Source organism: Ranitomeya imitator, chromosome 3 (assembly GCF_032444005.1).
Source record: "Ranitomeya imitator isolate aRanImi1 chromosome 3, aRanImi1.pri, whole genome shotgun sequence".
NCBI lineage: Eukaryota > Metazoa > Chordata > Amphibia > Anura > Dendrobatidae > Ranitomeya > Ranitomeya imitator.
Window position 1 is genome coordinate 808,309,106 of NC_091284.1, and position 18,120 is coordinate 808,327,225.

The window sequence follows — 18,120 nt, forward strand, 5'->3', positions numbered from 1 at the left end:
TATGTCACTACTATTGACTCATTAGTAATATTAAAAGTTTCCTGAAATATTGCACTTCCTGATCTGTGGAGTTCACTTCTTCGCCGTCATCTTGTTATCATCACAGGCAGTTCAAAAAAAAAAGAAAAAAGAAACCGGTCTGTATTCAATACTCTACTGATATTTTAAAATAAATTGTGAGATAGATATCCAATAATGACCTTTTTTCTCATTCGTCTAGGTAACTATGGAGAAAGAGGCATGGAAGCTTTTAAGGACATGTCCGCCAAGGATGGGGTCTGCATCGCTCACTCATACAAGATTTACAGTAATGCTGGAGAACAGAACTTTGATAAATTATTGAAGAAATTGCGGAGTCATCTTCCCAAAGCCAGAGTCGTGGTCTGCTTTTGCGAAGGAATGACCGTCAGAGGACTTTTAATGGCTATGAGGCGTCAGGGCATCATCGGGGAGTTCCTTCTTCTAGGCAGGTAGGTTACCGTTCTAACATTTGGGTTTCTGGATCTCATATTGTTTCAGAACGTCATGTGTTATCAATATTTGTATTCTGATGTAGAACGTATTAAGCCGTCTCATAACAGAATCAGGTGCTGTTTATAGGTGAGGAGGAGGCCCCATAACAAAGATCAAATTGGGTCCCCCATTATTTTTATGACCCTTCAGTCAATTCCTTACCCCTATGTTTGCAACCATGCAGTTCCTCTGGGGAGGGGAATACTACATGAGCTTTTTTTCACTCAGTGGATGGGCCTCAATCACTTCTTTCTATGGGCCCCATAGTAGCAGCATGGATTCCATAGTATATATTACCTGTATATTGGAGAGAGGAGGCCCCACAGAAGAAATCAGGGTGTTACGATGTTGGGTTGGTGACCTAGAACAGAATGGCTTGGTGTTTACTTCCTCCTCCATATTCTTTCCTTGAACTTTCAGCAATTCCCTCACTCTAGAAAGTATTAAACTGCCTAAATATAGGTGTCAGGTGCTGTTCATGGGGAGAAAGGAGGTCCCACAACAAAAGTCTAATTGGGTTTCTTAATAGTTCACGACCTTCCAGTCTTTTCCTCACCCCTATGTTTGCTTCCATGCAGTTCCTCTGGGGAGGGGAATCCTGCTCGATGAAAGCAACTCACACAGGGTCACCTCTCTTTGGGCCCGTAGTAGTCGCATGGTGTGTCATGTACTACCTGTACTGTGAAAGAGGGGGCTCCACAGCCATGGTCCTGACCACCACTGTGAGATGATAATCCGCTAGATGTCATAGCTGCAGGGCATTATGGGAAGGCCTGCGTGGCAACACATAATGACAAGAGTGCACACTCTAATGCTTCAGCACTATGGGAAATGGTGTCGGGCAATTTTTTTTTTTTGCAAGCTGCAATCCAATCTTCCACGATCAATCTGCTCATAGTTTTATTTAAAGGCACTATATGATGGAGTCATAAAGGAGGCAGAGTACTGTAGATCAATCTACTCCGGGTCTACTTGCAGGCTCTAATTATAAAGCCCTGCATAGGAGCTGTATGCAGAAAACGATGACATGCCTAATCAAGATCATCTGGAAAGTTGTTACGTTTTATTATTTCATTTAGATGCATTAATGCAATTAAGAAATGATTGCATAAATATACACCTCTTTAAGCCATGGATAACTGTCACATGCAATACCATGCCAAGCCACATGGTGTGCTGTTACACAGGAGCAAGGTTAGACACTGAAAACAAGGAGTAAATGTCCAAAATATTTAGGATTATTAAACTTTCAGTAGGCATGTGTGTATATGTATATATATATATATATATATATATGTGTGTGTGTGTGTGTGTATATGTTATATATATATATATATATATATATATATATATATATATACGAGTGAATTATTTACGGAGTCTTTTAAAGCAGAGGTCAGGTAGAAAAGAGCATGTACATCTCTGACTGGGGGAATATGAAGTACAATTTATAAAAAGTGCATAGTGCTTATGTAAACTTCATAGTCAAGTATCTTAGGGAATGTGGGAAGAGCAAGATATCAATACATAGTATAGGAATAATTCATTTAACAGATGTGCTATAGACTAAATTTACAGTGACACCATCCCAACTTACACAGAGAGACTCATAATCAGTCATAGGTGATGACACACAAACAGCCTCAACGCGCGTTTTGGGTTGTCTCTCTCAGGGGGACCAGGAACAGCAAAGGAAGCATGAAAGAGAAGGAGGAATGCGCAGGTAGTACTGCACCACCACTTAGTAAATGTATCACTAGGCTAACAGCTGCTGTTTCTATGTCTTGCTATGTAATGCATGGAAGTCAGTCAAATTTCATTTCATTTTCCTATGTGCGATGATAAACATAGAGAAAAATTCTGGTTAAACTTCAGCACAAAAAAATGAATGTGATTGACTAGGAAATGTTATATATCAGACACACTATTCACACTCCATATGCTGAACGTCTCAGTGTTTTATTAGTTTTGCTTGCTGCCTAATTAGATGGTAAGCTCTGTGTAACTGGTGTGTCTTCCATGGACAAGGCGGTGGCTATATGTCTGTCCTAAGCGTCATTAATAACTGTGCTTTGCATTGGTAATTGAGGATCCTACTTGCTTATTTTTGCATTTTTGACATCCACTTTTGTAAAATCTCAGATAGGAAAATAATGGCGAAATATAAATGAAAGAGCTAAATGTGCATAACGCCCCAGCATGGCTAAAATGGCTGTCGCTTAGCGGGGTCTAGTCTACCTAAATTATCACACTATTATAAGATGGGGAACTCGCCATTGGTGACTTGTGTCCCCTGGTTCTTGCCTAACTGCAAGACCTCCTCTATGAAGAAATCAGATTTATTTCTTTTGCTCACTTATATAGAGCCATTAATTTATGCGGCGGTTTACAGTATAGAGACAATATCAGAGTAACACATAGTTCAACGAATACCAAGAAGAGTGAGGGCCCTCCTGGTCGCAAGCTTACATTCTATTTGGAAATAGGGGAGACTCGAAAGGTAAATGGTGCAACGTGCTTCTATTGTACGGCCCAAACGGGGATAGTTACATTAGTGATTGGCCAGTCTAAAGAAGTGCATTTGTAAGTGACGCTTAAAACTGTGGGTATTGGGAATTAATCATATTGCCCTGGGTAGTGCATTCCAGAGGATTGGCGTAGCACATGAGAAGTCTTGGAGACGGGATTGGGAGGTTTGGAATATTGAGCATGTTAGTCTTAGGTCATTAGCAGAACAGAGGGCACGGGTAAGGTGGTAGGCAGAGATGAGGGCGAAGCTGAAGGGTGGTGCATGACTGTGGAGCACTATGTGGTTGAGAGTGATATGTATGTAGAACTCTGTAGCGGATGGGTAACCAGCGCAATGACTGGCACAGAGTGGAGGCATCGGTGTAGTGGTTGGAAAGAAATATGATACTGGCTGCAGCATTCAGGATGGATTGGAGAGGGGAGAGTTTAGCAAGAAAGAGACCGATTAATAGAGAGATACAATAGTCCAGACAAGAATGACTAAGAGCGGCAGTAAGGCCGTGTGCCCACGTTGCGTTTTTTATGTGTTTCCGCTGCGTTTTTGCTTCAGCGGAAATGCTTAAAAAGCACTTTAAAAAACGCATTCCCATGCAATCCTATGCAATGCTATGGGATTCCGCAGTTGCTGTGCCCATGCTGCAGATTTTCCCGCTGCGGTAAAATCCACAGAATGTTCATTATTTCTGCAGAATCGTGGTGATTCCACCGCCATAGGGTTGCATTGAAACGCTCACTTTACGCATGTGGCTATGCCCACCATGCGTAAAGTGAACGCTTCATTTGCGGATGGTACACAGAGTCTGGAGGAGAGGAGACTCATGGGTACCATATTCCTGTAAAAAAAATTAAAATAATAAAGAGGGATATACTTACCATCTGATGGCCCCCAGAATCCTCCTGGCTCTCAGCTGTGCACATGGCGGCTTCTGTTCCCAGGGATGCATTGCATGAATCACCTTAATCACGCGACCGTGATGTCACAAAGGTCCTTCACTCTAAGCATCCCTGGAAACGGAACGTACCGGGAGCGCCGCTGAGGAGACCGGGGGCCACCGGAAGGTGAGAATAACCATATTTTTTATTTTTTGTATTTTTAACATTTTATGTTTTACTATTGATGCTGAATAGGCAGCATCAATAGTGAAAAGTTGGTCACAGTTGTCAAGCACTATGCTTATGTGACCAACCTGTCTATCAGTTTTCCAAGCGATGCTTCAAATTGCTTGGAAAAGCGCAAGCATTCTGCAAGCTAAAAACGCTTGTAAAATGCTTGTGTTTTGCGGAAAAACGCATGCGAATTCCACATGCGTTTTACCCTCGGCAGGGAGTTGCGGAAATGCAGCGGACATTTCCGCAGCATTTCTGCAAAGTGGACACATAGCTTAAGAGTTTTTGTAGAGTTAAGGGTAAGAAAAAGTCGAACTCAAGATATGTTTTTGAGGTGTAGATGACATGAGCGAGCAAGTCATCAAATGTGGGGAGTGAAGGAAATATCTGAGTCAAGTATGACCTCAGACAGCGAGCGTTCTGCTTGGGAGTTATGGTAGAACCACACACGGAAATGGCAATATTGGGCTTACGAAGTATGCCTTTGGAGGATGGGAGAAAAAACTCATGCAAACATCTCTCCCTTGGGATGTTAACTAAAGTGAAGAGCCTCTCTAATGAGTGGTGCCTGCTCTATGAGATTCCGAACAATCATTCATTACATGGTTCTCTATTCATTTTAATAAGCGCCACGTAGTACCACATTTCTCCTGCAGTGGCCACTGCAGGAAAACTATGCACCTACCACAGTTTCTTCTTGCAAATCATCTGATCTCTGCTTCTAGTATTTATAAGATCTATAAGGAAAAACTTATTGACAGAGGCTCATGAGTTAGAGAAGAAGTTGGGTTAGCTCCTCAATGTCTGCAATCATGTCAGTGTTTCAGCTATTTTATATTTTGTCTCGGCAGCGGGTAACCAGAAATGTTTTTTTCATTCTGAAAAGGACAACTATGTTCAAGAAATAGCTGAGGTTTGGTTATGCACGCTTAATATTCCGAGCTCTTAGGTGGGCATTATCACGATCAGTGAAGTCCCAGAGGTCAACGCCACCACCGTTCGGAAAATATTAAATTAGCCTAGCTGTACGCCATCATTTTAGGAGAAGGGAAAACCCTTTTAATTGAAAATGTTCCAATTTCTTGGATCAGGGTTGAATCTCTATGCTGCGTCTGGATTCCGCGCGATGCCCCATGGGTAATTATTCAATCTAAATTCCATTTTACCTAGCAATATCAACAAACAGAAGAATCGCTTTAAAACTTGATTTAATTAGAGCAGATTAGATTATGCAGTAAGTAGTCAGATTGCCCTTCAGCACTTTAAGCGAATACTGTGATTTTGTCTTAGGTTCATCCAGCAGTGTACAGACTCAACCAAAGGAGAACTCCACATCTGAAAAAGAAAAAACAGAGAGCAACATTCCAAAGCTTGACCCTACAGGAAATATTTTAGAAACTTTCTTTTCAGTACCTTACCCCTCTTTATGCCCTTAATGTGTCAGGGTTTTTTGGTGCAAATGTTAATGTCCCACTTACATCAATGAAGTTTGATAATCAGTGCCACGCATGCACGGTATTGTTGTAAAGAGAACCTGTCAGGCCTTCAAACCCTATTAACCTGCAGAGGGTTAATCTACAAATTAATGCTGTCCGACCACCTTACAGAAAATTCAGCTACCAGAAGAATATTAACTTTTTTTTTTCCAGGAGCCACCAGCTTTCAGTCATTCTATTCCTCCCACGTGCCGCCGGCTTTCAGTCATTTTATTCCTCCCAGAAGCCGCCGGCTTTCAGTTACAGAGGCATGTCCTGATTAGCTTCAGTCGTCAGTCATAACATTGTAACTGATGACTGTAAGCACACCCTGGCACTTTGACACCTTGCTCTGTAGCACATCAGTCCCAAGTACTGTGTACTGAGTGGTGATTGAAGCAGCTATGGGTATGCCTCTATGACTGAAAGCCGACGACACCCGGGAAGAAAGAAACATTTTGAAACCAACTCTGTGTTTGAAAAGGGAAAAATAAACACCAACGTTTTTCAAAAACAACACACCAGTATTTCAAATGCTTTTTAGTGGAGTTAGTTGTGTTGATGTAGCAGATTAAATGTGGTTTTGCATTTTAAGAATGTTCTTAAGTAGAAAGTAATTCTCCGTACCTATCATGAAACAATTGAGTTCCTTCCTTACCTCTGTGTGAGAAAACAAATCCATTGGAAATGGATTCGGCCCGGTAAATGTTTACAGTAATCCCGAGAGCGGAAAAGTCAGCCCATGATGGAGCGTTCCCTGCTCTAATCTGTTTTCTTAAAGCACTTTTTAGACAATTGTGCAATTTGTTCTTTGGCAATTTTATTCCTTTGCATCTACAAAGCGGCAATTTACTCTGACAATTATGGGAAATGTTGTATGAGATGGGAAATCAAACATTCAGTGGAAAACAGATTTTTTTTTTAAGCTCAACTAGTAATTTCTTATATTATGCAAATTATATTTTACAGATATCCAAAAATCTGTAGAAAGCAATCAGATTGTTATCGTATCCTTCCTACCCGTTCTGCACAGTCGCAATGTATTTGCATTGTTTGGAAGCAACATTTGTATACATGCTAAGACCAAGACGTAGATTTAGGAGGTAATAATCTCCTGCACGGTGGACGACGGGTTCTGAACGCACCTACTACTCAATATATACTGTATATATATATATATATATATATATATATATATATATATATATATATATATATACTCGGTGCATTCCGCCAACCCTAGCATACATTTTGTGGTATAAATGATCTGCAATATGATTCTGCTTCTCAGTACGATTACGGCGATACAAAACATATCCAATTTTTAAATTATTTTAATGGTGAAAAAAAATTAGCACTTTGCAAAAAAAAATTGGGGGGGTCTTGTCGCCATTTTCCAAGACCCGTAATATTTTTATATTTTACACGATAGATCTGTTTGATGGCTTTATTGATACAATTTTGGAAAGTTGTAAAGTTTTGATCGCTTGTTACAGCATTTTTTGTGGAATTTTTTCATTTACAGTGTTTATTGATCAGGTTAATTATTTATTATGTTTTGATCGACGGACTTTTCTGAATGTGGCTATACCACATGTCTATGTTTTTATATATATATATATATATATATATATATATATATATATTGGGAAAAGGGGGAATGAAATGAGCTTTTATGTTTTTTTTATATTTTTAAAAACATTGATTTTTTTTCTATCCACTGTACTTGTTAGTCCCCTTAAAGTGCCACAGCATTGCTTCGTATAGTAAAAATTACAGTCTTCTTTGAAGCCCGACCACAGACAGGGTTTCGTGGGAGCTCCATAGTGACAAGCACGGGGGTCTTCAGCAACCCATCGGCGACCCGCGATGACGTCCGTGGGCTCATGGAATGATGCATACCCATGCCTTCACATGTTAAATGCCGCTGACAGAGTTTGACAGTGGCATTTAAGAAAACAGTCGCGGGCGGAGCGCCGCACCCAGTTCAAATGTTAGAGGCAGGTCCCAGCTGTAACACGCAGCCATCATCTACTGACTATGGGACTGGCTTACCTCATGACCCCAATCCATATACCTGGTTTCGACTTGCACCATACATGTACGGCGAAAGTCGTGAAGAAGTTACAGATGAAAGAATAATGTCCCGGCCCCTTCCACACCTTACCTAAACCCAATTGAGAACTTCTGGACCCTTCTTAAATGGGAGATTTATGGTGATGGAGAACAGTCACCTCTCTGATCAGTCTGGGGATGTGGTTGGTGATACCCAAAAAGTGGACCGTCAACAGATGAAGACCCTACAGATTCTAAGTTTGGAGCTTATGACTTTTACTGAGAAGTGAGGAGGCTGTATTACTATATTATTAGACAAATATTCAAATAGCACATCATATATGACCTTGGCTTGGAACCATAGAAACCATTGGGTTCCCCCACATAAATAGAGAAAATCAGGTGGAATACTCAAAAAATCTCAAAATAAAAGAACAAACTGTGGAGTAACCATAAACCACCAATTGGAATAAAGAACAGTAAATTTTATAAGTACAAAGGCTAAAAATACATGACATATTAAGGGGAAGTCTCATACAGGAGGAAAAAATAAAGGGGTCCTATCCATATAACGTATAGCCCATGGGTTCAGAGGTAATTTGGGCACAGATTCAACAATGCGAAGTATATAACAATAGAATATGAGCAAATAACTAGCAGTGGGGTTATAGTGAGCCTCATATCCTCTTATTACAACACATACGCCAATTGAAATCAAGCAGAGAGGACAGAGAAAAGAGATGTATATTGTATCTCAAACGTTGCCCATAATTGTGGCCAAAAATAGGAACATACAGTGGGTACGGAAAGTATTCAGACCACTTTAAATTTTTCACTCTTTGTTTCATTGCAGCCATTTGTAAAATTTTCAAAAAAGTTTATTTTTTTCTCATTAGTGTACACTCTGTGTTAGGGTTGGTGGAACGCACCAAATATATAATTTATTAGATGGAATTGGTGCGTTCGCAACCCGGGATCCACCGTGCAGGAAAGTACCTGCTGCTAAGTAAGACGGACTATATGGCGGTACTATAAGTATACATACAAGGGTTAACTTCACCCTGCGTGAAGGAAGCGATCCTGTTGCGTCACAGGACCGCGGTACCGCACATAGAGCGCGAGCAATAAGTCAGCGAACACAACCCCAACTAGGATTGAAGTCCGATTAGACCACTGCTGGCACAACACCGCAACTGGGTGTGTAAGGAAACTATTGAAATAGTAAATAAAGGCACGACAGTGCGTGCGGTGCCGCACTGACGGACGCCACTAACCACCCAGGCTTGGGTAAGGAAAGCGCAGAGGAAGCGCACGGCGCCGTACTGGCGGACACAGCAACTGGATGCTGTGATGTGTGTAACGTGCTGTTGGATAAGTCGGGCGCTAGATAGCAAACATACACCTTCCGCGAACAGACATTCAATAGGGAGGGTTATTTAAAGAGCGACTTTCACTCACAACACACACACATATTTACAAGACAATACTAGCGCATGGCCGTGCGGTCATGCGCAGTTTATATAGTTGCAGCACAGGAAGCTGCTACTGAAGTTTTTGCCCTTTCAGGACCTTCCAGAAGGACCAATGGAAAGTGCTGCAGTACCTGAGCATGTTTTGCCCTTTCAGGACCTTCCAGAAGGACCAATGGAATGTACTGCAGCACCTGAGCATGTTACCGAACATGTGGCCCTCGACCTCCAATGGGAGACCCTGCCCTGGGCATTCTCAGTGTGAGTAAACAAGGACTTAGTCCCAGAGAGGCTCGCTCGCCGCAGATCAGTGCAGGGTACCATAGGAAAGCCAGAAAAGGCAGTAGTGAGCCTATGCACCGAATCAGCCCAGCGAGACGCTGGGAGCGACGTCTCCGCTGAGCAGAGCCCACTGCGGCCGATACCGAATGGGAGACCGCAGCAGACACGGATCGAGATTCCCCCTGTGCAGCAGAGGAAACTCGACTCCTAACATTACCCCTCCTCCTAGGACCCCCCCCCCCTCCTTGAGCCTCACTACGCTCAAAAGCTGCGATAAGCAGCGGAGCCCGAATGTGCTCCACAGGCTCCCAGGCTCTATCCTCTGGGCCGTGACCCTTCCAGTCCACCAGATAAAATTTCTTGCCACGTACCACCTTGGACCCCACAATAGCATTCACCTCAAACTCATCCGTGGATGAACCCGATGTCCCAGCAGATGACTTGGAAAACCGGGACAAATGAACGGGCTTTAAGAGGGAAACGTGGAAAGTATCGGTGATACCAAGGCGTGGAGGAATAGCCAAACGGTAGACCACAGGGTTGACCTGTTCCAGAACCTTAAACGGGCCAATGTAGCGAGGAGCAAACTTAGTGGACTCAACTCGCAGCCTGATGTTACGGGCGGAGAGCCACACTAAGTCGCCAGGAGCAAAGACCGGAGCGGGGCGCCGGTGTGTATCAGCCGAAACCCTCATTCTCTCCTTGGAGGCCCGGATGGCATCCTGTGTGCGGTCCCAGATGTCACGTGCCTCCACCGCCCAGTCTGCCACCCTAGAATCGGTGGATGACACGGGCATGGGCACAGGGACACGCGGATGCTGGCCGTAATTAAGGAGAAAAGGAGTTTGACCAGTGGAATCGGCTACGGCGTTGTTCAGGGCAAATTCCGCCCAAGGTAGCAAAGATGCCCAGTCATCCTGCCTAGCAGAGACGAAATGTCGCAAATATGTCACCAGAGTCTGGTTGGTTCTCTCCACCAACCCATTCGTCTCGGGATGGTATGCAGAGGAGAGGTTTAACTCTATGCTGAGTAAACGGCAGAGCTCTCTCCAAAACCGAGATGCGAACTGGGGACCCCGATCGCTGACAATCTTATCAGGCATACCATGCAATCGGAAAACGTGTTTAATGAACAACACCGCCAAGGCCCGTGCTGAGGGTAACCGAGGAAGCGGCACCAAATGCACCATCTTGGAGAAATGGTCGGTGACAACCCAAATAATGGAGCAGCCACGCGACTTGGGTAGACCCACCACAAAGTCCATCCCGACCATCTCCCAGGGCCTGTCTGCCACCGGTAGAGGGTAAAGCAACCCAGCAGGCTGTTGCTGAGGAGACCGATTCTGGGCGCAAGAAACGCACGCCTGAATATAGTCCTTGACATCTCGGGCCATATGCGGCCACCAGTATGTTCTCGCCAAAAGCTCAGATGTCCTCTTGGTCCCAAAATGCCCACCCACTCTGGAGGAGTGAGCCCAAGGGAGAACCTCCGGTCGCAAGTTAGCTGGTACGAAAGTCTTGCCCGGGGGCACAGACTCTAGCGAAACCGGAGCTACAGTTCTCAGGCTCTCAGAAGGGACAATAAGCCGAGGCTCCTCCTCCTCCGATGACACCACGGAGCGGGAGAGAGCGTCAGCACGAATGTTCTTCTCCCCGGAGAGGAAATGGAGAGTAAAATGGAACCGGGAGAAGAACAGGGACCATCTAGCCTGGCGAGAATTCAGCCGCTGGGCCGTTTGCACATACACCAAGTTCTTGTGGTCAGTGAAGACTTGGAAGGGAAAGCGAGCTCCCTCCAAGAGATGTCTCCACTCCGAAAAAGCCAACTTCATGGCCAGCAACTCCCTGTCCCCGATGGAATAATTCCTCTCCGCTGGTGTGAAGGTCTTGGAGAAGAAGAAGCAAGGATGCTTCCGACCTTGAGCATCCTTTTGGAAAAGGACTGCTCCAGCACCAACGGATGAGGCATCCACCTCCAAGATAAATGGCTTATCAACATCGGGGCGATGTAGGATGGGAGCGCTAGCGAAGTGTGACTTGATCGAGAGAAAGGCTTTGGAGACCTCCTCTGACCACAATTTGGGATTTGCTCCCTTCTTGGTGAGGGCATCCAAGGGAGCTACCAAAGTTGAGAAGTGTGGAATGAACTGGCGATAATAATTAATGAACCCCATAAAGCGCTGCACCGCTTTAAGAGAATGGGGTTCCTGCCAGTCCATTACAGCCTGTAGCTTGGCAGGATCCATAGCCAAACCCTGGGCAGAGATGATATAACCAAGGAAAGGCAAGGACTCCTGCTCAAACACACACTTCTCCAACTTGGCGTAGAGGGAGTTTGCCCGTAAGAGGTCGAAGACTTTGCGAACATCTCTCCGATGGGAGTCAATATCTGGAGAGAAGATGAGAATATCATCCAGATAGACTACGACCGAGGTGGTGAGCATATCCCGGAAGATGTCGTTCACAAAGTCTTGGAAAACGGCTGGGGCATTACAGAGCCCAAAGGGCATCACCAGATATTCATAGTGCCCATCCCTGGTGTTAAAAGCCGTCTTCCATTCATCCCCCTCACTAATGCGAATCAGGTTGTAGGCACCCCGCAGATCTAACTTCGTAAATACCCTCGCTCCCCGTAGCCTATCAAACAGCTCAGATATCAGGGGTAATGGGTACTTGTTCTTAACGGTGATGGCGTTAAGACCCCTGTAGTCTATGCATGGACGTAAGTCTCCAGTCTTCTTCTGTACGAAGAAGAACCCAGCCCCTGCCGGTGACACTGACTTCCTAATAAATCCTCTTGCCAGATTCTCTTGGATGTACTGAGACATTGCCTCCGTCTCCGGGAGAGATAACGGATAGACTCGACCCCGGGGAGGCTCAGCACCAGGCAAGAGGTCAATAGGACAGTCATAGGGGCGGTGAGGCGGAAGGGTCTCCGCAGCTCTTTTGGAGAACACGTCTGCATAGGGCCAATAGTGCTTGGGGAGAGAGGAAAGATCTGCGGGTACCTGTGTAGTAGCAACCTGAACGCACTCCCTCAGACATCTACCCTCGCAGGATTTACTCCATCCCAAAATTCTCCCAGAGGACCACTCAATATGAGGAGAATGGTAGCGAAGCCATGGTATCCCCAACAGGACCTCATCAATTCCCTCAGGAATGACTAATAGGGAGATTATCTCCTGATGTGATGTTGACCCATTTACCACTCGAACGGTCACAGGCTTGGCGAGCATCACCAAGGGTATTGCGTGACGCTGGGCAAAAGAGGAAGACATAAAATTACCCTCTGCCCCAGAAGGTGAGATAGGGTCGGAACAGAGGTGGCAGTGGGTAAAGCTGCTGCAGCCACGCTAGCAGCCTGAACAGCTATTGCGGTAACATCCACCGCCGAGGTTGCACGCTCAAGAGACGCCAACCGGCCCTCCAGCAGCTGGATGTACCCCTGCAATCGCTGTTCATCCGCCATTACTTAGCCAGATCCTGGCGCTAGTATTCTGTTAGGGTTGGCGGAACGCACCAAATATATAGTTTATTAGATGGAATTGGTGCGTTCGCAACCCGGGATCCACCGTGCAGGAAAGTACCTGCTGCTAAGTAAGACGGACTATATGGCGGTACTATAAGTATACATACAAGGGTTAACTTCACCCTGCGTGAAGGAAGCGATCCTGTTGCGTCACAGGACCGCGGTACCGCACATAGAGCGCGAGCAATAAGTCAGCGAACACAACCCCAACTAGGATTGAAGTCCGATTAGACCACTGCTGGCACAACACCGCAACTGGGTGTGTAAGGAAACTATTGAAATAGTAAATAAGGCACGAGAGTGCGTGCGATGCCGCACTGACGGACGCCACTAACCACCCAGGCTTGGGTAAGGAAAGCGCAGAGGAAGCGCATGGCGCCGTACTGGCGGACACAGCAACTGGACGCTGAGATGTGTGTTACGTGCTGTTGGATAAGTCGGGCGCTAGATAGCAAACATACACCTTCCGCGAACAGACATTCAATAGGGAGGGTTATTTAAAGAGCGACTTTCACTCACAACACACACACATATTTACAAGACAATACTAGCGCATGGCCGTGCGGTCATGCGCAGTTTATATAGTTGCAGCACAGGAAGCTGCTACTGAAGTTTTTGCCCTTTCAGGACCTTCCAGAAGGACCAATGGAAAGTGCTGCAGTACCTGAGCATGTTTTGCCCTTTCAGGACCTTCCAGAAGGACCAATGGAATGTACTGCAGCACCTGAGCATGTGACCGAACATGTGGCCCTCGACCTCCAATGGGAGACCCTGCCCTGGGCATTCTCAGTGTGAGTAAACAAGGACTTAGTCCCAGAGAGGCTCGCTCGCCGCAGATCAGTGCAGGGTACCATAGGAAAGCCAGAAAAGGCAGTAGTGACCCTATGCACCGAATCAGCCCCAGCGAGACGCTGGGAGCGACGTCTCCGCTGAGCAGAGCCCACTGCGGCCGATACGGATCGAGATTCCCCCTGTGCAGCAGAGGAAACTCGACTCCTAACACTCTGCACCCCATCTTGACTGAAAAAAAACAGAAATGTAGAAATTTTTGCAAATTTATTAAAAAATAAAAACTGAAATGTCACATGGTCATAAGTCTTCACACCCTTTGCTGAGTATTGCGTAGAAGCACCTTTTGGGCTAGTACAGCCATGAGTCTTTTTGGGAATGATGCAACAAGTTTCCCCCACCTGGATTTGGGGATCCTCGGCCATTCTTCCTTGCAGATCCTCTCCAGTTCCGTCAGGTTGGATGGTGAACGCTGGTGGACGCAATTTTCAGGTCTTTCCAGAGATGCTCCATTGGGTTTAGGTCAGGGCTCTGGCTGGGCCGGTCAAGAATGGTCACAGAGTTGTTCTGAAGCCACTCCTTTGTTATTTTAGCTGTGTGCTTAGGGTCATTGTCTTGTTTGAAGGTGAACCTTCGGTCAAGTCTGAGGTCCAGAGCACTCTGGAGGAGGTTTTCATCCAGGATATCTCTGTACTTGGCCGCATTCATGTTTCCTTTAATGATAACTAATCGTCCTGTCCCTGCAGCTGAAAAACACCCCCATAGCATGATGCTGCCTCCACCATGATTCACTGTTAGGATTGTATTAGGCATATATAAGTCACAATAAGTTAATAAAGCTTACCCATGGTGCATAAGTTAGGATTCCCCGTGCTACCCTGCAATTAAATATTCAGGTTTCAGATTTATTACTGAAAATTTTTGGATTGCCCAACAGCACTGTTCAATAATAATGTCCTCAATAATTTGGACCAAGATTACAAAAAAAAACTGTAAAATGGGAACATTGATCTCCACTCAAGACTCCATCTTGGAAATTAGATGATATATAGAATCATCTCAACCCTCACAGCTGGTATCACACAGAGAAGAACAAATGGTGAGACTTTGTGCCCACTCTGATGAAAATAAATACAATTAATACCTGCATCGCTATAAATCTAAGGGAAATCATCTGATGTGCGAATGACATGTATTTGAAAAAAGTTTTTTAGCTTCATGTTCTGTTGCTTTTTCTGTTTCTCTCAGAAGTGACAGGTCCTCTTTAAAGTTCCACTCTGCAAGTTGAACCAGGGTCCCTGAGGCTTTAGCACCTTGGATTTTTGATCTTCACTCTTTTTTGTAAGTAGATGATCAAATGAGCAGAAATAAAGAACAATATACTGAGACACAAGCCAGGAAGATACCTCGCCTCCGTAACAGATCTGCAAAATGATGAACCCCAATTTAAAGGCTGAGACAAAGGTCTCCATAGTAACTGCTAATCAGTTCGCTCTGCCTGATACAATACTCTAGAATTTGAATATTTTAGACTGTAAATGTATAGATAATGTGCAACCCCTATGAGCATGCTTCCATTGTAAGTTATGTTGTCTTACGCCTAGAAAAAGCATTGCATAGTGCTGGACAATTGGTGTCCACTGCCTGTTGTCAAGTGTTATCTGTCACTAGGATCAAAAGAAATTTGATGGAATTAGGTGCAGATCCCTGTTTGTCTCAGTGCAAGGAGTGCTGCAAGTCTTTGTCTCTCTACAGGAAGTGGGGGCAGGTCCTTGTATCTCCACAGGAAGTTGGGGGTGGGTGTTTGTCATAGAATTATACAATGTTAGAGTTGGAAGGGGCCTCCAGGGTCATCGTGTCCAACTCCCTGCTCAATTCAGTACTCACTAAATCCATCTCAGACAGATGTCTGTCCAGCCTCTGATTCAAAACTTCCATTGAAGGAGAACTCACCACCTCTCATGGCAGCCTGTTCTCCTCATTGATCATCCTCACTGTCAAAAAGTTTTTTCTAAAATCTAATCTGTATCTTCTCCCTTTCTGTTTCATTCCATTGCTTCTTGTGTTTCCATGTGCAAATGAGAATAATGATGATCTCTCTATTGTGTGACATCCCATCAGATATTTGTAGACATATATATATATATATGTGGAAGTGGGGGGTGGTCTTCGTCTCTCCATAGGAGGTGGGGGGTTGGTCTTTGTCTCTCATCAGGAAGTGCGGGTGGGTCTTTATTTCTCTACAGGAAGTGGTCACAGGTCTTCATCTTTCCAGGAAGTGGGGGAGTTCTTTGTCGTTCCATCGGAAATAAGGGTGGTTCTTTGTCTCTCTTCAAAAAGTGGGGGTTGTTTTTTGTCTCTTTGCTGATCTCTTGCCTAGCGCACTGAATACAGACATTTCAGGGAAGTGAAGCCATTAGACAATGCATTTTGAGAAGTGAAAGTTAGTTCACCTTTAGTGTTGATTCTGATGAAAATGAAGCACTCGCTCGAAAAAGTGGAAGGCAAGGTGCGAAATATGAACCAGAACAGTTGCTGGACATGTTACACTGTTATGTGTGCTAAAAACAAACATTTGCATGACAGCGTGGCAAACATTGATTTTGATCGGCCGTGAAACCATCCCCGACGGTCAGAGAGCCACTGTTCCCACGCAGTCAAAAGACAACGTGAGCGCTCAGCTGTGATCGGAGGCATACAGTTTACCTCCGGTCACTGGTGTCAGCTGATGGGACTGTTGCTCCCATCATCTGACACCTTCTGCCACTAATAACAGTGAGAGCAGGAGCGACTGATAGGGGTATTCACTAGCCGATTCTGTGCTGTAAATAAATAATTTAAAAAAACAAACTGCGTGGATTGTTTCCTATTTTTGATAACAAGCCAGGCAAAACTCACAGCTGGGGGCTGCAACCCTCAGCTGTCAGTTTCAGCAAGGCTGGTTATCAAGAATAGAGGGGTCCCCACGCCGTATTTTTTAATTATTTAAATAAATAATTTAAAAAAATGGTGTGGGTTTCCCCCCATTTTTGACAACCAACCTTGCTAAAGCAGACAGCTGGGGGCTGGTATTCTCAGGTTGGTAAGGGGCTATGGATATTGCCCCCCCCCAGCCTAAATATATCAGCCCGCAGCTGCCCTGAAAAGGCACAGTTATTAGATGCGCCAATTCTGGTGCTTTGCCCGGCTCTTCCCACTTGCCCTGTAGCGGTGGCAAGTGGAGTTCATATTTGTGGGGTTGATGTCACCTTTGTATTGTCCGGTGACATCAAGCCCCGAGGTTAATAATGGAGAGTCGTCAATAAGATGCCCCCATTACTAACCCCATAGTCACATTGTAAGAAAACAGAGACACCAAGAATAAAGTCCGTTAATCGATGAAAATGACACAGGCTCCTTTAATAATCTCAATTAAACCATACTTACGACCTCGCCTAATTCCACCGAAGCCCTCGTTCTCCTGTAATAAACCAAAAATAAAAAACAACAAAATTCCTCACCTATCCGACGTTCTGTCCCATGCCGTAATCCATGTCTGGGGGATAATTAGTTTTCATCCTGGACGGCGCCAAAATGTTTTGAGGATTGGCATAAAACAGTGATGAGAAAAGATGCCCCAGAATTGTTATTTTCTGAGAAATACAAGTATTAACTTAGACATGTGCGTAGAGTGGACGTGTCTTCTGTAAGATTACGGTATTCTATATCTTATCATTTGTGCTTTTATTTCTATGTCTTTATTATAATGCATGGCCTTTACATTTCCGTTGATGTCTCATCCCATTCACTTAGTAGCGTTGTATTGTCTCACTGTGTCCTTGACTCCATTTTCACAGCAAAGACTATTATGAAATATTTTTTTTTTGCCATGGAAAGATTAGCAATTAATGTGACCAAGAATCAAAGAAAAAAAGAAAAGCTAATTTGTAGATCTCATTGTAGAAACAGTAACAAAAGCCTGTTCTATGGAAATGGCTGTAGAGCATCTGAGTGAATGAGAGAATGAAAGAATGAAAGAATAAAAAAAGTCTAAAAGGAGTCATAAAGGAACAGCGAACCATGAAACGAATGATGAGGTGTAGAAAAAAAGAACAGTATTTTAGAAATCTTGTAGGCAACACAGATTCATTCAGATTTCATCCACTTTTGATTGACAGTATTCAGGATGAGGCTCTGAGGGTCTAATTAAGGCACAAAAATGGGGAAAGCTCATATAATCTCATTACTAACCCTAGAGTGGACAAATTACATTGTCACAGGCTCATCCACAAAGATCTTCCAGGACTTACTGTATATTCAGGAACTGTCTGGTAAATTTAACTCGAGGGTGCAAGCCAGGCTCGGACTGGCCCACAGGAGAACAGGAGAATCC

At 44.4% G+C, this 18,120-nt stretch overlaps 1 protein-coding gene across 15 annotated transcripts in view; it reads left to right on the forward strand.

Moving 5' to 3' along the window:
- The window catches only part of GRM5 (glutamate metabotropic receptor 5), a 462,859-nt gene that overhangs the window by 141,808 nt on the left and 302,931 nt on the right, over positions 1-18,120 (forward strand). For all 15 annotated transcript variants that reach the window (XM_069759260.1, XM_069759266.1, XM_069759262.1 and 12 more), the window contains exon 3: positions 221-470. In XM_069759260.1, coding sequence (XP_069615361.1) covers positions 221-470 — 250 coding nt within the window. The remainder of the gene's footprint in view (positions 1-220; positions 471-18,120) is intronic.